Consider the following 21,367-nt stretch of genomic DNA (forward strand, 5'->3'; position numbering starts at 1 on the left):
AGTCTAACTGGAGGAGTGGCTCAAGTGATGAGTGCCAGCAGACTAAGCAAGGTGAGAAAGGCCCTGAGTTTAAACCCTAGCACAAATGGGACTGATTCACGTTAAAAAGCTTTGGAAAAAGTTTATCAAAGCAAAGGGCCTACAGCAGAGTTTAGTGGTCTAAGTCTACATTTCCATCTATGCAGGAGGAAAAGGCTAGCTGGGACAAGAATTCACATGATACTATCTTAGCAGAGGTAAGAGGATCTTGGGTTTGGGGCTATCGCTAGGCAAAACTACAAGACTGACAAAATCAAAGCAAAAAGTGCTGGGGCAAGCCTCAAGTAGTAGAACACCTATCCAGCAATAACAGGCATAAGGCCCTGAATTCAAACCCCAGTTTAAAAAAAAAAGAGGGAAACAGTCCACAGCTATTCATTTGAGAAGGGATTAAATATCCAGAATATGTAAAGAGCTCAGAAAAAATTTTAAACACTCCAAGAACTAAAATATCCAATTAGCAAGTGGGCAAATGAATAATTCTAAAAGAATAATTATAAATGACCAATAAGCCAGAATGATGTGCCCAACATTCCTTAGCCATAAAGGGAAATACAAATCAAAACACCTCTCCTACTCAAAATGGCTGGAGAGGATGTGTGTGGAAGGAATTACCCAGTTTATAGGCCAGCCACTATAGAAATTGGCTCCTCAAAAAACCACAAGTACAGCTACCACATGACCCTGTTATATCTCTCTTGGGACTGAATATCCAGAGGAATCAAAGTCAGCAGAGATGTCAGCACAGGGATACTTCCACATTCATGTTTATTGAAGCAGTATTCATTCACAAGTCAAGCTATTGAATCAGGCTTGGTGCACTACAATTGATGAATGGATAAAGAAAATGTGGCATCATATACATTGTTATTAGTCATAAAGGAGAATGAAATAGTCATTTCAAGTAAATAAGTGGAACTGGAGATCAAGTGATGTGAAAAAAGCCAGATTAAGACTAAGAAAGACCAATAGCACAGGTTTTGTTTCACAGGGGAAGCTAGATCTAAAGAAAAAATAAGGACATGAACATAAAAGGTCTGTTTGGGAAGGGACCCAGCAGGTGGGAGGGGAAAAAGTGAGGGGAACAGGGAATATGATCAAAGTATATGCATGCATATATGAAAAGGTCATACTGAAATATTTTTTAAAACTAAGATTTTTTTTTTAAAGGGTGTAGGAGGAGGTCAGGACTCATGTCTGTAATTCTAGCTAGTTGAGATCTGAGGATTGTGATTTGAAGCCAGCCCAGGCAGGTAAGTCCACAAGACTTATCTCCAATAAACTACTAAAAAAGCTGGAAGCTGTGGCCCAAGTGATAGAGCGCTAGCCCTGAGCAAAAGCAGCTCAGGGACAGGGCCTAGGCCCCGAATTAGCCCAAAAACTTGCACATGCACTTGCCTGTCTGTGTACATAGAAGTGTAGGAGGAAGATAACGAAGTTATAAAAGTGGTGACTATGATCAAAATATATTATATATTGGAATTATCACAGGGAAACCCTCACATTGTGCAATTAATATGCACTAATTAAAAATAAAATGAGCCACACACTGGTGGTTCATGCCTGTAATCCTAGCTGAGATCTCAGGATCTCAGTTCAAAGCCAGGCAAGGGCAGGAAAGTCCTGCGACTCTTACCCAGTTAACCACCAAATATAATTTTTTAAAAAGCCAGAAATAGAGCTGTGGCTAAAGTAATAGAGTACAAAAGCTCAGGGACAGTGTTAGACCCTGAGTTCAAGCCCAAGGTCAGCATCTAAATAAAAGGCAGGCAGGCAGGCAGGAAGGAAAAGCAGAACCAGTGTTCAAAGCACTTTTGTCTTGTTCTTTTCCTTGTCAAACTCTTAAAAAAACATTTTTGTAATTCTGTTTCTTGCTTTAAAAGTCAGTTCCATTTTGCATTGCTCATGGCTTAAAGAATTATTTGTAATATATCAATCAGTGTGCATTCTTTCTTTCAACTTGTTTATTATTTGTTGTGTAAAACATATACATTCTCATACTGACATTTTTGCAACAAAAATAAGGCAATCGCAAGATGTGCTTCACATATAAACAATCATCTTGTAAGAATAGGAAGTTTGGATCCCTGCGTAACAGAAAGATCATGAAGCAAAATAATGAATAAGCACTGCATTCAGAATATACCCAAATGTGAGTGACAGTACATAAGTAAAACTCACTTAGGTGCCTTTATGATGCATAATTCCTTAATCATCCATTCGTGAAGTAACAAATAATATCAATAAACATAAAATCCAAATTGCATTTATTTTCATAATATCAATGCTAAACTCAAGTAGCAACTTCATTGACCTTAAATTTTAATGTTTCAAAAGTAAAAAGGTAATCTTAATTTTCCTTAACCCCCTAAAAAGGGTCTGCAAAAAAGAAAAAAAAAAGTGAAGATGGAGTTAACAAAAGATAGAAAACAAGTAAGAGAATGCTCACATGGAAAAACACCTAGCTGAGCGATGTTCTTTTTATTTACACAGTAAGCCTAGGAAACCCCCAGCATAATGCAAGTGTGAATCTCAAGTAACAGAAGTGCTAAATGAAATTTGAAGTCCCTGCTCCTAACAGGGTTTTTAGTACTCCCATCAAGTACAGCAGGTCATTTAGAAAAATAGAAATAAAAGTTACACCTTGTCTTTGCAATTAAAAAATTGTATAACATGAACAATGCTCAGACATAAAGTTTGAACTAATTTTTTTCTAAATGATTTATGTAATCAAGATTTTTCTTAAACAAAGACAGGTCTTAGGTATATGATCTGTACAAACTTACAGTAGTGTATATAATATTCCAAATATTTTCTTCCTATTATGAAATGAGAATGTAACTGTTTTCTGAGTGAAGCGACACATTATGGCTTAAGGTGTAAATACTTTGGAAAGCAAACAACAATGAAAAAGTTATTCATTTAAAAATGTGAATCATCTCATAATAGGCCCCTGGACTTTCAAATTTACATGTAAGAATCAATTTACATCTTAAATTTCAAAGAAAGGCACTAGTTTTATATAAAAAGCAGCAAAATTTAAAACCCACCAATTTATTGAAAAAGCCATTACTTTTATTAGGAAGAAACAATGCTACTCAAGATGTTGGCAACAGGTTTTAGTATAGACATATTTCCCACAGTGTAGCTCTCCCTTTAATTACATTCCAGCTGGAGGTGACACACTTCCTGTGTGGGAGACCGAAGGATTTGATGGACTATGTAGGCTGGTCTCCTTGTATACAAACCAAGCATTTCCTCCCCAAAGGATCATATTCAGAAAGCCAAAGATCTATGAGAGAAAAGTATATATGAAAATCTAATATTTACTTAGCAGTTTGCAGTTTTCCTGTAATATTAAACTTTTCATTACTTCATTTTAATACCACATACAAAGAATTTTTTCAAAGGCTATTTCCAATGTATAAAATTTGGATAACAATTTCCTCTAAATAAAGCTAAACCCTACACATCAGTAACATATAGAAAGATACCTGATTTTTTTTTTATTTTCCCATGCTCATTAACAAAAAGACAGGATTAAATTTGAGAGACCTGAAACCTGCTTTTATCCTTTGTAGATTTGTTGCTTCAGAGTGAAGTGGAACAGAAGGGAGTCAAGCTTCCTTCTTTCAGGGCTTTCATCTTTCTGCCATTCAGAAAGGTTATTAATCACCCTTATGCATCTTTTCTATTTCCTTTCTCCCCCTTGCAATCCCTCCTACTCAATCCATAACTTTACAACCAACCAACAAAAAAATTAAGTCTTCCTAAATAAAATAACATATTCAGTATACTAATGTATTTAATAATAAACATCTACAATTTGGTTAAGTAACAAAAATATTTAATACGTTATATGCACCTAAACTGTAGATTTAAGAAACCATAAGGGTAGTATTTGCACATATTACTAAGTGAAACTTACAGGCCAGGCTCTAAAGTCAAATCTAGTTCAAATCTTGTCTTGCCATTTACCCATTAGGGGAATTAATATAAGGACCACATTTTTTATGTATAAAGAAGTTAATTAATATTATCTTCCACATTCCTTTTAGGATGCCTGGATTGCTACCAGGTAATTTCAACAGAAGTTAGCAACAATTTTTAGTGTATTTCAGGTGGATTTAGTGTATTCTTTGTGGATTTTAATGAGACATAAGATTCAATTAAGATCTGCTCAAACCTTTACACAGGTAATAATTTCAAGAAACTTTCCTTCACTGTTAAAACTAGGACTATTTACTATAAATAAAAACCAATACATATATCCAGGAATTAATGAAAGCCATTGCTTTCTTAAATTACTAGTAAAGTTTTTCTTATGCAAAATTAAAAGTTTTATAATAAAACAAATATAAAATAAATACATATTATATATACAATATATTTATATATATAAAATCTTTGTGTCCCTATCTCCATGCAGAAATTCTACTACTTTTTTTCCATAGTTTTCCTTTCACTTTGAAATAAATGTACTCCATTTACCATAAAAAATTATATAAATATTGTATACATACCACAGACACATTTAGGGATCCCATAGAAGTCACAGAGCCGAAAAAACACTTCACATCTGTGTGACTACAAGGTGCAAGTTCCTGAACAATACTGGGTCCAGTTGCTACTTTAATATCTGTAAGAGCTTTAGCCCAGGCCGAAGAGCTTACCAACCACAAAAACGTGGCAATAAGAGTAACAATGAAGTCCTAGAGTAAAAGTAGGTATTAATCAACGATCCATCTACTAAATTGCAAATCAATGATAAAAAAAAGTCAATTACATTTAATTTTATGGTAGTGAGAAATGTCCATGATAGAGTTTATTTTAAACTCTTTATAGTAAACAAGGGCACTTAAAGGTACTAGCACCATGCCTGAGATAGAACCATCAACAAGACTTAAGTGTAAGTATTTTTACAGTAGAAACCAAGGTTTAACATAGCTGTCACCATAATCTTGCCTCAGCCATGTACTCTGAGCGTCATACCTTACACCTTGCCATAACTGTAACTATATTCTTCATAATCTCTTTTAATCATCCCAATCTCAATACCAAAAGTCCTTTTACACATCCTTTCCAAATATCTACAATTTGACCATATCACGTTTTTTACTGTTTCACTCAGGGCTTCATTTCTCTTAATTATATTCTAAGTTATAATCTCTTGCATGTTCCCTCAACTCCCTTACCCTCTCCTGCTTCCTCATACTGTTCTAATTTAAGTTCTAATTAGTCAAATCTAATTCTCCATGAAATGGATAATGAAATGGGAAAAAAAAAGAACTAGATTTTTTTTTTTTTTTTTTTTTTGGTTACCACTACTGGAATTTGAATTTAGGGCCTTATGCTTGCTCAGTATTGAGTCACACTTCTAGCTTGGCCTTTTTTTCTCTCGATATGTTGGAGATTGTTTCAGACTTTTCTGTCTAGGTTGGCTTTGAATCACAATCCTCTGGATTTTAGCCTCCTCAGTAGCTACGATTACAAGTGGGAGCCACTGACTAATGATATGAAATTTTAAAAATATTCATATTAATTAAAAGGACAAAAGAATCTCTCTTAAGATGTTTTATCTCTAGTAACTTTCTAATGAATCTATTGCTGTTTATTATTTCCAATTATATTTCCAATATAATTGAAGGTTTTAATATTTTGGATAGTTGCTCATTGCACAAACAAGACAAAAAAGGGGAGAAAAGGGGCTGGGAAGGTGGCTCAGTGGTAGAGTGCTTGCCTTGCAATGCATGAGGCCCTGGGTTCGATTCCTCAGCACCACATAAGCAAAAAAAAAAGCCGGAAGTGGCGCTGTGACTCAAGTGGTAGAGCGCTAGCCTTGAGCTGAAGAGCTGAGGGACAGCGCCCAGGCCCAGAGTTCAGGCCCCACAACCGGACCCCCCAAAAAAAAAAAAAAGGGGAGAAAAAAATTTTCTCTTTACTTAATCTGCTCTGCTGGGGAACTATAGAATGTTATAATGGTTATGAAGATTTAAATAATACTTTAAGTATAAATTTACATAAAGTTTGTCTCTTTTTCATCTTGGTCTTCCTGTAAATTAATGATCAAAGTGAAAATTTATAGATTTAACACTACTCTAAGCATATGAAATATTCAAGGCTATGAGCTTTTACACATCAGCAGCAAACATTTCTACAAGCTCAGAAATGGGTTTTAGGGTCAGGGTACTGGGGGGAAGGCTCATTCCTATGTTTCTAGCTACTTGGGAGGTTTGAGGAAAGGGCAGAAAAAAGTTTGAAAATACTCTTTTCTAACAAATAACCAGCAAAAACAATGTCAGAGGTGTGGCTCAAGTGGTAGCTCATCAGCCTAGTAAGAATTAAGTCTAAACTCCAGTTACCCAGTCCACACCAAAAACAAACAAAAATCTTAAGGACTTACCTCCAAAATGTACATTTTTAAAAATAAACACAATTTTAATTATTTAGCTAGCTATCTTTTAGCTATTTAGAATAATCTTTTTTTTTTTTTGATGGTCGTGGGGCCTGGGTGCTATCTCTTAGCTCTTCAGCTCAAAGCTAGCGCCCTGCCACTTGAGCCATAGCACCATTTCTGGCTCTTTTCTGCTTATGTGGTGCTCAGGAATTGAACCCAAGGCTTCATGCAGACGAGGCAAGCACTCTACCACTGAGCCAACTTCCCAGCCCTATTTAGGTAACAGAAGCTATGCTATATAGCTTTCCCATTTGGCCAAGACAACACTGAATAAACACTGTGATTAGAAAAGACTAAAATCAAGTTCTAATTGTACAAACATAGAACAATATTCATTTTGCCTTTGAGCTCTCCACTACTACTGGTCCTCTTAAAAAATGTAGATCTCAGAGAAGAGGAAAGTAATATTATATGTAGATTTAAAATGTCATAATAGAAGCATTCCTAGGAATACCTTAGTACAGAATTGAAAATAATACTTTAAGAGTATAATCTTGTTAAATAAACAGTACCTAAAAATTAATGTTGTACCTGGTTATATTTAAAACTTAAGTATCTTGAAAAACCAACTGTATTTATGGTTAAATTAAAAGGAGACTTTAACAAGATTATTTGCAATGATGAAAACAGAACAATGAATCCTATTGAAATTATTTTGGGAAGAGAAGAAAGAGTGGTAGAGGGAGTAAGATTGCCTGGAATACATTGTAAATATATGGAAATGTAACAGTGAAGTTTCACCTAATATAAGCTAACTAAAAATTAAAAGTAGAATTCAAAATTTAATTTAGAAGCTAGACATTTACAAGTAAGTCCTCATTATATGTCACATCAACAACAACAAAAATTATAGAATAAGTATCTCTATGGTCACTAACTCATCACTAAGATACAAATTACTTTTTATTAATTAACTCGTTATACAAAGAGGTTGCTATTCCCTAAGTCAGGTTGAAAGTACAATGCATCTTGATCAATGTCACCCTTTCCATTGTTCTTCCCTTAGCTTTCTTCCTGTACCTACCCTCAAGTTATGTAGCTGAATTTTTACATAATGTACATTGAGTTACATAGACTGTATTTGTTCCTTCCTCCATTTATGTAATCAAAATTACTTTTGATTTCCAAAACTAAAGAACTAGATCACTGTATACTGCTATCAGATGTCTAGAAAATTCCTCTATAAAATGTCTGAATACACTTCTGGATTTAATAAAAAGTGATCTGGGGGAGGGGGAGAAGAGGTAATACAGAAAATATCTTCTAATTATAAAGATTTAAAAACAAAACAAAACATAATTATATGATCAATCAAGTCCGTTAAGATAAAACTTGGAAGTCTAAATGTAGACCTAATTTACTCCTGTTGAATAGCACTGCAAATTAAGTGGTTGATGTCCATCTTTTCTGACAGCTCCTTAATAGCCAAGAAATACTTTATGAAAATGTCTTTATGTTTTTACAAGCATAAGCAACACTCTGCAGTATAAAAGTTACTTTATTTGTTACTTACCATATGTATTCTATGATCCAGGCAGCATAAAATAAGTAAATAAAACCTGTTAGCTAAGAATTTATTTAATGGCCTTCTTTTTAAATCTGTAAATTATTAACAAATATCAGGGTTTTCTCATAGCTATAAATGCCTATTATCTCAATGCCTGTCTTCCTTTCAAGTTAATAGCACTGATATTGACTTTGAAGTTTTAATTTTATAGTAGAGCTTACCTCTGGATTTGTCACTGATAATCCAGAGCAGAGTCTATTCCCTAGATCTCAGAGCTTATTTTACTTCTAGTTCAGTAGCTCTAAGAAGGGCAACAGGAAGGACTCCAAATCCTTACTTGACATGTCAAAGATTCAAAATTAGCATATGGGTATCATTAATAGTGAATATATAATGAGTTCAGATATGAATTAAGGAGTTTAGCATGAAAGCAGTTATACATGATACATAAAGGTCAGGTACAAAGGTATTCCAAACATGTAGACAGTGAGTCAGATTTGACCTGTAGGTGATCTGCTGATCTCTGATACAGACAACTAAGCTCAATAAGATATTACAGAGGTATAAAAAGAGTTTTAGGAAAAGAGAAAAAAAAATGTAAAAAGTAAAAACATTGGTATGACCTGTAATTCTTCAAGTTAAAGGTATTATTTTCTACTTTATTTTTCTGCTACTGGCAACCTAATAAGCATTCTCACATCATTGAGTTTTTCTACACTGAAAACAAACTTATGTGGAATACAAAATAGGCTAAAGGAATTGAGCTGAATTTAATAATGAGAGATAGTTCAACTGCATTGCAAACACAAAAATGCCAAAATATGTTGAACTGACATGCCAAGAATTTTGACGCCTAGAGTCTGTGGCTCATGCCTGTAATTCTAGCTACTTGAGGGGCTGAGATCTGAAAATCACAATTAGAGATGCTTATCTCCAACTAAACAGCAAAAACCCAGAAATGGAGGTGTAATTCAGGTGATACAGGACCAACCTTGAACGAGAAAAGCTAAGGGATAGCACCCTCCAAAAAAAATCAACTCCAGGAATAAAACATATTCAACTTCAAATATAACTTTGCTTTAACCATATGCAAATCATTTTTGTATAAAAAGAAATAAAAAAGGTGATTACTTACAATCATTGGGAGTTTACGACTATCCCGGTATATGTTCGTGTAACCAATATAAAGCAGAAGAGCAGCAATGCAGTACAAAAACACAAAGACTGCAAATGTAACAAAGAATTGTGCAGAAGAAGAGTAATCGCCTATGAGAACATGACTTTTCCAATCTATATTACACACATTTACATTTGGAGGTGATTGAAACGATGCTTGATTCAACCTATCAAAAAAAGGTTCAAATAAGTATATGAATTATTAGACCCTCCCTAGCCAAAATAGAAATACTTAAACAGAATACTGAAATGATATTAAAAAAAGAAACTCCCTAGATACAGTAAAGCATTCTCCTCTAAAACAGAGAAAATTTTAAGTTAGAAACTTTCTCCTCTAAAGAAGGGAGTTTAAGTATTTAATTAAACTAAAATGCTCATAATGTACACAAATTATGTACATGTACATAAATTATATTTGGTAACTTGTTTATGGTAGATTGAAATTCATCTATATTCAATCTACCATAAACCAAATGACTGGACACTATTTCCCTGAAATAAAAACCCCACCAGATTAGGACAGACTGCAACAAATATTTTACAATCTGAACATATTACATTTTAAGAGACAGAATCTATGTAACTAGGTCTAAGAGAGCCAATTACAATGACTAATATTTTAATCCTAGGTTAATTAGTTGCTAACTGAAAATTTACATTGCTTTAAATTGTTCCCATTTATAAACTGTTACACAGGAACTGTAACAGAAAGGATAGGAGATGGGAAGGCATATGATAACCATCTTTCTCTGTGTATGTGCAAATGTGTGCCTGTACTGGGCTTGAACTCAGGGCCTGGCTTTTTGCTCAAGGCTAGTAGTGCTGTACTATTTGAGCCACAGTCCACTCCAGGATTTTGGGTGGCTAACTGCAGGTAAGAGTCTCACAGAGGGCTGGGAAGGTGGCTCAGTGGTAGAGCGCTTGCCTTGCAAGCCTGAGGCCCTGGGTTCGATTCCTCAGCACCACATAAGCAAAAAGAAAAAAGCCGGAAGTGGCGCTGTGGCTCAAGTGGTAGAGTGCTAGCCTTGAGCTGAAGAGCTGAGGGACAGCGCCCAGGCACAGAGTTCAAGCCCCACAACTGGACCCAAAAAAAAAAAAAAAGTCTCACAGATATTCCTCCTGGGGTTAGCTTTGAACCAATATCCTCTGATGTCAGCCTTTGGAGTAGCTAATAGGTGTGAGCCACTGTGCCTGGCTTTGATACATCTCTAAGATTATATTTAATCACAAAATTCTTAAATAGTGATATTTCCAATTTGCTGGACAGGAAATTAAGTCTCAGAGAAGTTAGTAAGCCTTAAATGTTCACTATTTGTTTCAGTGTAGAAAGTACAGTTTTATGCTAGGGATATAGGATTCTTCATTTTATATAAATACATGCCATAAAGCTATATAAAGAATTTATTACTCAGTAATGGCAGAAGTATGATAAAATTCCATAAATTGTGTTTGCTTCTCTGCTTGTAACTTCTCACTTTAAGGTGATAGAGCATTTCCAATCCAATGTAGGATGACAGAATAAAAATGTCAAGAGAATGTATGGCTATGAAAGTTTCTAAATGCTTACTTTGTTATGGTTCAAATGTATGTTCTCCAGAGGCTCTTGTGTTGAATGCTTGATCTCTTGTTATAGTGGTACTATTTTGGGAGATTTTGGAAACCTCAGGAAGTAGAGCCTAGTCTAAGAAGTAGGTCAATCGAGATGTGCCTTTGAAGGTTATACCTGGTCATCACTATCTCCCCTTCTTGTCTGCCATAACTTCCTCTATCTACCACAACGTCCCAATGTCATCATTTTCTGCTTAAATGACTGATGTGAAATTATGAGCCAAATAAAAGTCTGCATTGAAATCTAATATTTTCTATCCCCCTCCGAACAAAAATGGTTGGTAATCTTTAAAAAATAGGCTAGCCTGGAACTCTTAAACTCTTGCCTCAGTCTACAGAGTGCAAGAATTACAAATTAGTGAACCAGCAAGCCAACTCAATATGTAAAAATCTTAACTCAATATGAAAGAAAAAAAAGCTGCTAAATTATTAAAAAGCAGTAACTCACCTGAATGGATAACCAAAAGCAGCTGTAATGTTAGTTTTATTGCTAGGAAGAGTAGAACAAGACACTTGGATTTCTGTTTTGCCCTTAAAACCTCCACAGGTAGCAAAAGCAAAGATGGAAGCAATCTACATAGAAAGAGAGAGAAAGAGAGAGAGGAATCATTATTCCATTCAAAACTAGGTTTTTTTTTTTTTTTTAACATTTTTAAAATTATTATCTTTAAGTAGTTGTACAAAGAAGTTCCCATTCTACAAAACAGTATATGAATACAAGGTATCTGACAACATTGTCATCCATCAACAAGGGTCATCATTAAAAGTTGATTCATTAACAATGCACAAACTGTTAATCATAAACTAAATGTGGAGAGAGCTACATTTAAGTTTATTTGCATTAAAGATATAAAAATACAGAAAAAATAAGTTTATTTTCAATCCTCACCAAAAATGACTTTGATTTTCCTCCAAGTAAAAGAGGAAATTAATAGGCCAAGTTATATAATATTTATTCATACTTCAACGTATCCACTAAACATGAATATGAAATATTAAGCTTCATCTATTAATATCCAAATCAAGAGGGGGGGGTGAACTGGAGGTTATTTTTATTGAACCCAAGTTACCCATAAACTGTTAGATTCTATTTCATAAAGTTGTGCAGTCCCATGCCAGCTGCCATGATGCAAGGACACCCAGGTAACTTTTAGAGACTTATGTGCCATCTACTCAACATGACTAAGCTGGCAAGTGGAACCTCTGAGGTTACATGAAATCCTTAAGATGACTACAACCCTGGCCACCAGACTGACTACAACCTCAAGAGAACCTGAACCCAAACCACCCAGCTATTCTGCTTCCAGATTCCTATGCCACAGAAACTGTTAGATAGTAAGTGTTGTTTTAAGGTGCCAAGTCATTCAGCTCATTTAGGCAATTTATTGATTAGTTATTATTGATTACATAATTCAAGGACTAATTAATAAATGGTCCAAATGAGCTGCAAACTTAAGGGTAAAAAGTCTTTTTTGGGGGGGGGGAGGGGGGACAGTATCAAAGTTAGACAAGTAGGCTACTACTTGAGCCATGTCCATGGCCCTTTCCTGCTTTTAGTTATTTTTCAAATAAGAGCTCACATTTTTTCCCAGGACAGCTTTGGATTGGAGCCCTCCTATCATTATGCATCTTGTGTATCTAAGATTATAGTCACATAGCTTACTGGTTGAAGTGGGGGGGGGGTCTCACTAAATTTTTGCCTGGGCTAGCCTCAACCTTCAATTCTCTCAGATCTCCTCCTCCCAAGTAAGTGGGATATACACCACTGTTTGTGGTCCTTAAAAAGTATTTTAAAAAAAATCTATGAGGGAATAATTTCTTATAATTTTTTAAAGAAGCACTTACTATAGGAGATGGTTAATTTCAACTACAGAAAAAAGTTAAAATCAAAAGTTTTAAAATGTAAAACAAGTTACAAATTAGGTGGAAATATTGGCAATAAATGCGTAATGTGTACTTAAGACATGTACATGGATGTTCACAATGACACTATGTCAAAATATGGAGGAGAAAAGCAACAGGAAAAGTAACAAAAATACAATAGTATATTCTTACAAAGTGAAGTTACATAGCAAATAAAGGGACAGGAACTATAACTACTTATGTCAATATAGATGAACTCCAGAAACCCAATACTTAACTTACAGAGCATGAAACTTTTTTCATTTTTGTTTAGATAGTGTCTTGCTCTGTAGCTCAAAGCCTTGAACTTCTCATGTAGCCCAGAGTAGCCTCTAACTCCAAACCCTGTCCTTCTGAAGCCAGCTTTTAAAAGCTGTTTATTTATATCACTTATGAAATTACTTTTACTGAAGCCATCATTGTTTTCATGAGGTCTAACCCAACAAACTTCCTCTCATTTCCAATCTCATTCTAATCATCACTCTTTTTTTGGCATGGGCACTAACGCTTCAGTGTCCAATAACACAGGCACCAGCTATTTGTGGAAACAATATTTTACATGTTCAACCCATCTAAGTGTGATGTGTTGTAAGTATAAAATATACACAGTTTTAGCTTTTTTTTTTTGGCAGGGCTACCTTAGCATGATGTCACATTGATCTGAAATAAAAGTGTGGCCATGGAACCTTGGCTTAAATGGATTTCCTCAATGATTTTCAAGGCCTATATTAAGATAAAAACAACCTCAAACTTAAACTTGTTATAAATGATTTATCCTCAACTTTCTCTCTCTAGATTTCTCTGCACTATATTCCCTGCCAGATACTGCATCATTCGGTCACCCTGTACTACTTAATATTTCTAAAACAATAATATTTATATATTAGATATGTTCCACCTTCTGCTAGGAATCTCCCATTTTGAAATAAAAACATCTTTGATGCGCTCATTTAATCCCATATTTTTTCCTGGGCTGCTGTGGACGTTAGCTCTTACATATAAACTCTACTATAGGCATCTTTTTTTTGTAATTTTACCTTTTCAAGAGGCTGAGATCTAAGGATTGTGGTTTGAAGCCAGCAAGGGCTAGGAAGTTTGTGAGACTCTTATCTTCAATTGACTAGCAAAATGCCAGAAGTAGAGCTCTGGTTCAAGGGGTAGAGTGCCAGCCAGCTTTGGACAAAAAGCTAAAGGACAGTGTCCAGGCTCTAAGTTCGTACTATTGGCATGCACAGAGATACACAAAAGCAAACAACTAATTTGCAATACAAAAATCAATGAATAAAGGGAAAATTGTACTATGTTATTGAGTGCTTTTTTTTTTTTTAAATACTATTGCCTCTACTGCTGGGCTGTCACATCTTTACACCTGGTTTCACTTGAGATTTTAAAAAGCTACTTAGCAGAATGCCTGACACACAGCAAATGAGTAAAATACCTGCTTAATTCAGGAAAACCATTCATTTCTAGTAACTCTAACTTACTTCATTTTGATCAACTATAAATTACATACTGGCCGCCATTAGGGAAACCTGGTCTATAGATATACAGTACCTCAGATATGTCTGTATAGTGCTTCCAGTAGGGTTTTCCCACATATGTGAGTGTGCCAGTCCTAGACTTGAACAATGACTGTCCCCTTGAGCTTTTTTGTTCAAGGCTAGCACTCTACCAGTTTGAACCACAGCTCCAACTTCCCACTTTTTTGTTAATTGGAGGTGAGAGTCTCATGAACTTTCCTGCCTAGGCTGGCTTTGAACCATAATCCTCAGATCTCAGCTTCCTGAGTAGCTAGGATTACAAGTGTGAGCCACTGGCTCTGGCTCCAGCAGTTACTTTTAAAATGTGAGATGTTTTACATAAAAAATTTGGATTTCTTTTGAATGTGTAAAAATGGAAAAGTATAAAATCAGACTCACATTCATTTTTTTTTTTTGTTTTGTTTTATTTTTGGGTCCGGTTGTGGGGCCTGAACTCTGGGCCTGGGCACTGTCCCTCAGCTCTTCAGCTCAAGGCTAGCACTCTACCACTTGGGCCACAGCACCACTTCCGGCTTTTTTCTTTTTGCTTATGTGGTGCTGAGGAATCGAACCCAGGGCCTCAGGCATGCAAGGCAAGCACTCTCCCACTGAGCCAACTTCCTAGCCCCCCCCCCCCTTTTTTTTAGTGAGCTGATAACAAGATTTGATAACGGTCTATTGTTCTGGCTCAGTTTGCTTGTTACTGTCTTAGAAACCCTTCCCAGGCATGTTACTAAGCCATTCATACTACCGCTTTTTTTTTTTTTGGTTGTGGGGCTTGAACTTGGGGCCTAGGTGCTATCCCTGAGCTCTTTTTGCTCAAGACTAGTACCCTACCACTTCAAGCCACAGCACCACTTCCAGATTTTTGGTCCTTAATTGGAGATGAGTTTCACAGACTTTCCCATCCACGCTGGCTTTGAACCATGGTCCTCAGATCTCAGCCTCTTGAGTAGCTAGGATTGCAGGTGTAAGCCACTAGCTCCTGGCTTACTACTGTTTTTCTTCTAAACATCTTGCTCATCCATTTACTTTACAAGGAACATTCTATAGCATTTGTTTGTACTCTAGTCTGAAATGAATATTGGTATGATGATTTATATTTCCTTGCCTATTTTGAAATTCAATATCCCATTACTTCCCACCCATGAAAAATTACGGAAACTTACTGACATGAAATTCTATCTACAGAGCAACTAGGAAAAATGCAGGAGCAGAGTAATGGCAAGCTTCTTTTCAGCTTGAAAGGTTCCATATTCATCAAGACAGCCTCAAGTCTGATGCCTTTAGGCTCACCAAACCCACACTGCATGACTTACCACAATACTTCCTCATTTGTGCAGCGATCTGTAACCACAGGACTAATATATAGAAAAGAATATTCAATTTGCTTATGTATAAGATGAAAATACTCAAACGTCTATTTATGAAGTTTTATATTTAAATATAAAATTAAAGCTTCAAGGCAATTAATATAGCACTAAACCCATGCGAAGGTCTAACAGGCTCATTCGTCAATACAAGGTAAGACATCCCATTCAGGGAAGGAGTGTTTTTGTGAGTGAGACAATTCTGAAGGCTTAGGGGATAAATTATGTAGTTATAACTAAACTAACCCTTAAAAAATGAATTGATGGCCTAAAAAATGTCTACAAAGAAACTACAGATTGATAATACACACTTTAATGTACAAAGGAAAATGTAAGCCTCATTACAATGTAAAAGCAGATTCTACTTAAATTATGAGAAGTTAGCAGAAAAGTATTGAAATCAGGATTTCAAAATATGAATGAAATTTAGTTTAGCTATACAATATGCCTTAATATACTATAATATTAATTTGTAAATCTAAATTATACTTGCAGGCAGGAACACTACAAAAATTTTTACACTGATAGAAGCTCAAGATGAGAAAATCTGAGGAGTACTGTTATTCCCAATTAGTTTTATGTCCTAAAGCCAGAGTTACAGTTGAAACCTACACTCTGATCTTCCCGAGGCTCTACTGGGAAAAACAAATTCATCTAATTTATGTATGTCATTCACATCTTTCTATTTGCAGGATCTTCACTGCTATTTGTTTTCAGCATTAAATTTAAGTCACCTACTTACATTTCTTTCTGCCCAATAGTTTATGAAAATGATATAACTGAAATCTTTGGAAACAGATATAAAAGTATATTAGATGAGTATAGCCTGTTTTTATTTAATCAAATGACCAGTACTTAATACGGATGTTTCAGTTCATTCCCACTACATAATGAGCAATGCAGTCCCAAAGTGTTTGTTTCAATCTTCTCTCACCATTTATAAACTACAAGGATAGGACATTCTAAACAATCTTTAGTACAGTTTCATAATTCTGAAATGTAGGTTGTAAGCAATAACTGCTGGAGTTTCTGCTACAAGTTTTGTTCTAACAGCCATTATACACTGAAAACATCTTTATGTCATCTTTATTCCTAAGTACTTTTAGACTAAGTATAGAACTACAAATCTCCAATGAACCTACGTATATTTTAAAATCATTTTCAGACTTTTATGGGTTTGAGTGAATTAGTATCTTGATTGTTTAGCTAACTGTCATGAAATAAGCCTGTCATAGCATAGAAAACCAGTGGAATTTACTTTAAGTAAAGGTTTTGTGTGTATTTTTTTTTTTTTTTTACCAGTCCTGGAGTTTGAACTCAGGGCTTGGACACTGTCCCTGAGCTTCTTTGGCTCAAAGCTAGCACTCTACCACTTGAGCCACAGTGCCACTTCTGGCCTTTTCTGCTTATGTAGTACTAAGGAATCGAACCCAGGGCTTCATGCATGCTAGGCAAGTACTCTCCCATTAAGCCACATTCCTAGTCCCTCTTTGTGTGTTTTAGGAGGTCTGTAGGGTCAAATTGACTCCCTTGCCCACTTCTATCTCTGTGTAGTAACTTTATGGTCATTTCTAGTTGGCCTTCTGAGTCTAGTTCCCCATTATCCAATCTACCAACACATAAGAATATTCAATTGTCATAAATCCAGATCAGCAAGAAGACTGGTCAAAGTCTTTGCTGTTAGTTGGCTGCACTTTTCTTTCTATTCTTCTAAGTACTCAGCTCCAGGTAAATCATAAAATCCAGACTGTAAGCAGGTGAGGCTTTTTTCTGTTCTGTTTCTGGTCTCCAATGATGTTTACCTTATATTAAATCAACAGTCACTGAGAATTCTTCAAGAGTTCATAAAGGCCAAGAATGTTTTCATAATGATACCAAGTTATTATTTATATTTTCCAATATGTTGGCATTTGCATTTATTAAGCAAACACATTGACAGGTAAAACTCACTAAAGTGAGAATTAGCAATAGTATCAAATTGTATTTAATTGCTATACACTTGAAATTAAAAAAAAAGCAAGCAAGCAAACAAGCAAGCAAGCAAGCTGGGCATGGTGATATGTGGCTCTAATTCAGTACTTGAGAGACTGAGATAGAAAATGAGTTAAGAGGCCAGACTGTGTGGCTACTTAGTGAGATCCTATATTAAAGTACTCTCCCCTGTCTCGCCCCTGCAAAAAAAAAAAAAAAAAACCCAAACCAAAAAACTCCTAGTTCACTTTAAAAAATTGTTTTGTTTTCCCTTCAAGTACTAGAGTTTTGAATTTAGGGCCTCAAACCTGTTCAAGTTGCTTGCTTGGCTGGCACTCTACCACTGGAGCCACATCTCCAGCCTATGTGCACGCGGGCCTTTATGTATGTGTGTCTGTACACACTCCATTCCTGGGCTAGGAGTATAGGGATGCGCCACTGATGCCTGGCTTCCAGCCCACCTTTTGCTGATTATTATGGAGATGGGAGTCTCAGACTTTTCTGAGTGGGCAGACTTCAAAAGGCAATCCCTTCAGATCTCAGCTTCCTGAGTAGCTAGGATTACACATATCAGCCACCAGCATCTGGCCTAAAAATGTCTTTGATGAAGCAGTAAAACTTATTATTATTAAGCCTTGACTCGAGTCTTAATATTTTGTGTAATGAAATGGGAAATGAAAATAAAGATTCTTGCTTTATACCAAAATATAACAACAATATCACCAGAGAAACCATTTAAGCAAGAGAGCTTGAAGGTGAACATGTCATTCTTCTTCATAAACATTACAAAATTTCTCTCATCTTCATGTCAAATAGCAATCTACTCTCATGGTCTTTATCTTCTTACCAGGCATTGATTTAGCCTTCTATAATTTGGCTTCTGATTTCACAGAAGCTGCTCTTGTTAAAAGCCAGCAATAGACTCTTGATTACCAAAATCAAGAACACACTTTAGTCCTAATTTTACTTAACCTTTAACTTGCACCTAACATTACTGAGCACTATTCTCAACCATTCTTTCTTCCTTTTACTGGCAAGATATCTGTGAAGCTCCAGCCCATACTTGAATTGTAAACACTAGGTCTATTCAATTGCCACCAACCTGATCTATCAACATAATATATCTTTATTTACACTTTCCAAGAAAATCCCCCCCAATCAAGTCACTATTAACCCAAGTAGAAATATAGTAATCATCCTTAGAGTCTTTCATAACTCTTCAAACATATTTTAATTTCTAAATCCATTTATCCCTACAATTAATTTTAGATGGTTTCTAAAGCAACTGATCTCCTTCCAATTCTAAATCCATTCTTTTCATTTTCACTGCTGACAAAATGAAAATTTCTAAAAGGCAAATATATTATTCATTTGGGTTCTGGACTTAACTGGACACCATCTAACACCCCACTATTCTATCTGGCAAATAGAAGTTTTCAATAATAACTCCAAATGGGTAAGTCATGTGAAATCCCAAACTCAAACCATTCTCTCTCTCCTCGTATGTTCTGGTTCCAACCAACTACTCAAACAGAGCTATCTATCCAGCAACTTCCAACTTTTCACTCCACTAAAATTTAGATTCTTCAGCGCCCTGAAAAGCCACTCCCCATCCACTACGTGAATCATACATCAAGTGTTCTCTCACCTCAAAGTTCTCCCTAGTCTGATCTCACCTTCCGAAAGCATCTACTATTTTCTGCATATACTTTTATTATAGAAGTTATTACATGGCCTTTTTATACCTTTCAATCTAAAAAGCTCAGGACGAAAAACACTTTTATTATGTTGTATCAGTGTTTCCTACAGTGCTGGGATATAATACATATTAAAGTATTTGTCAGATAAAATATTCACTATATCTGGGTTGAGAATGTGACTTAGTGGAAGAGTGCTTGCCTAGCATGCATGAAGCCCTGGGTTCGATTTCTCAGTACCACATACAGAGAAAAAGCTGGTAGTGGCACTGTAGCTCAAGTGGTAGAGTGCCAGCCTTAAGCAAAATAAGCTCAGGGACAGATCCCAGGCCCTGAGTTCAAGCCCCAAGACTGGCAAAAAAAAAAAAAAAAAAAAATCACTATATTATTCTCACAAAATTATCTCCTAAGTAACAAAAAGTTGTTCAAGCCAAATATTGTATATATAAATATTCTTAAGACGCTTAAAAATATTTTTCAAAACACAAAACAAATCCACTTATCATCAGTGCTTTCAGATATTAAGGTGTCTATGGTATTTTTAATTGGCAAATAATAGAGGCACAATATAAATTGCTTCTGTTTAAATGCAATTCTAGATTATTATCTTCAATGAGACTAAAACTAGCAGGTATGACTTTTTCTTAACCTTTACATTTGATAAGCCTTGTTACATAATGGGATTTCCTTTCTGCAGTTTTGTTTTTGTAAGCGCAAATAACTTATTTTATATTTAGACTTGGACTCGGGTCCGTGTATATAAGTTCGGGAACCTTTAATTATTTGCTTGTAATCAGCACTATTTCCATTTTCAGAAAACTTTGGAGGATTTTTGTAGAAAATCGGGTGAAGTGTTCATCAGAAGATTTGAGGTTGTATGGAAGTTTTGGGAAAATGGAAGTACGAATCTTCAACTTTATGTAAAAAATAAAAAAGCAACAACAACAAAGGGTGAAGAAGTCCCAGATGTACATTTCGCTGATGATAAACTCAACTTGCCTCCACATGGGACAGTTGTCAGCTGCCTATTACTATAGCCTAGCCCTGAAAATCACTAAAACATGTACCGGGCCACTGAGTTTGAAAGAAATATGCAGCGCTTGGTGAATTCACAAACTACTCCAAGTGGATTGAAGATTACTAAAGTCTTTATTAATAAGTCTCCTCTGATGTTAATGATTGAATGTCTCCAGGAAAGGACTAAGCTGACATTCCACGCAGGATGTTGCCTGCCAGTACCTAAAACAAACCCCGAGTCTATTCTTGGCTTGTTGTTAAATGAACCAAGCTGAATATATGCGCTTTGTGCAAAGGCCTTTTCCCTGCTTCCTTGACCCATACAATTTTTAAACTCTGAGCCAATAAAGAACAGAGAGCTCGTCGGCTCTCCACCATCACCAGAGGCTGGCTTCCAGGCGGCAACGCGGAACACACGCGTTGGCCGGAGGGTCTCCGCAGGCCCCCGGGTTTCGGTTGGACCACAGCAGGAAGTCTTCTCTTCCTCTGCGGGAGGTGGTGGGGCCCGGGAGAAATGTGGGCTCCCGCTTCCGAAGGCGCCCCGGAGGGGAGCTCCCGACGGGCCGGCGGGCTTCAGGGCGGCTCCGCTTGGGCCATGCAGTCGGGACCCGGCGAGGCGCAGCCGCCCGGACTCGTGACTCCTCGCCACGCCGGGCCGCGGCCTCCGCCCGGCTCCCCGCTCCCGCCTCGCCGCCGCGCCGGGCCCGTCGGGGGCGGCCTCGCCCGCGAGGGCTGCACTCACCCACTCGAGGACCTTGATGAAGCCGAGCGGCTCCTTGAGCGGGTTGAGGTTGATCTGGAAGGCGGACATCCTCTGAGGGAAGGAGGGAAGAGTCAGGACGCGGGCGGAGGAGGAGGGGGACCCGCACGACCGCGACCGGAGCAGCCCAGCGGCGAGGCAGGGCAGGTAGGGCGGGCGGGAGGCCTCGGAGGCCCGGACGGAGTCGGCGACCGGCGGGCGGGCTCGGAGCTGGAGGGGGTGGGGGGACGGGACGGGGCGGGCTCGGAGCCGGAGGTGGGGACGGGACGGGGCGGGCTCGGAGCCGGAGGCGGGGACGGGACGGAGCGGGCTCGGAGCCGGAGGCGGAGACGGGACGGGGCGG

General features: G+C 36.9%; 1 protein-coding gene across 1 annotated transcript; it reads right to left on the reverse strand.

Annotated features, from left to right (window-relative positions):
* Positions 1 to 1,985: 1,985 nt before the first annotated feature.
* Sypl1 (synaptophysin like 1) lies at positions 1,986 to 21,210 on the reverse strand. The gene is made up of 5 exons (XM_042684623.1): positions 21,007 to 21,210; positions 11,236 to 11,360; positions 9,139 to 9,346; positions 4,563 to 4,751; positions 1,986 to 3,331 (listed from the first exon to the last, which is right to left on the reverse strand). Exons 1-5 carry the CDS (start codon positions 21,073 to 21,075, stop codon positions 3,200 to 3,202), a joined length of 723 nt encoding a protein of 240 aa, XP_042540557.1. The 5' UTR covers positions 21,076 to 21,210; the 3' UTR covers positions 1,986 to 3,199.
* Between the last annotated feature and the right edge of the window lie 157 nt (positions 21,211 to 21,367).

Source organism: Dipodomys spectabilis, unplaced genomic scaffold, assembly GCF_019054845.1.
Source record: "Dipodomys spectabilis isolate Male_0828 unplaced genomic scaffold, ASM1905484v1 ptg000089l, whole genome shotgun sequence".
NCBI classification, from domain to species: Eukaryota; Metazoa; Chordata; class Mammalia; order Rodentia; family Heteromyidae; genus Dipodomys; species Dipodomys spectabilis.

What these genes read in the sequence shown, in the direction of transcription:
- Sypl1 (XM_042684623.1), bottom strand. Translation starts at nt 21,075, where the DNA reads ATGTCCGCCTTCCAGATCAACCTCAACCCGCTCAAGGAGCCGCTCGGC. An exon ending in GTCGTAAACTCCCAATGATT is followed by an intron (nt 4,752 to 9,138) that starts GTAAGTAATCAC and finishes CTTTTACTCTAG; the next exon opens with GACTTCATTGTTACTCTTAT. An exon ending in GATCCCTAAATGTGTCTGTG is followed by an intron (nt 3,332 to 4,562) that starts GTATGTATACAA and finishes TTTCTCTCATAG; the next exon opens with ATCTTTGGCTTTCTGAATAT.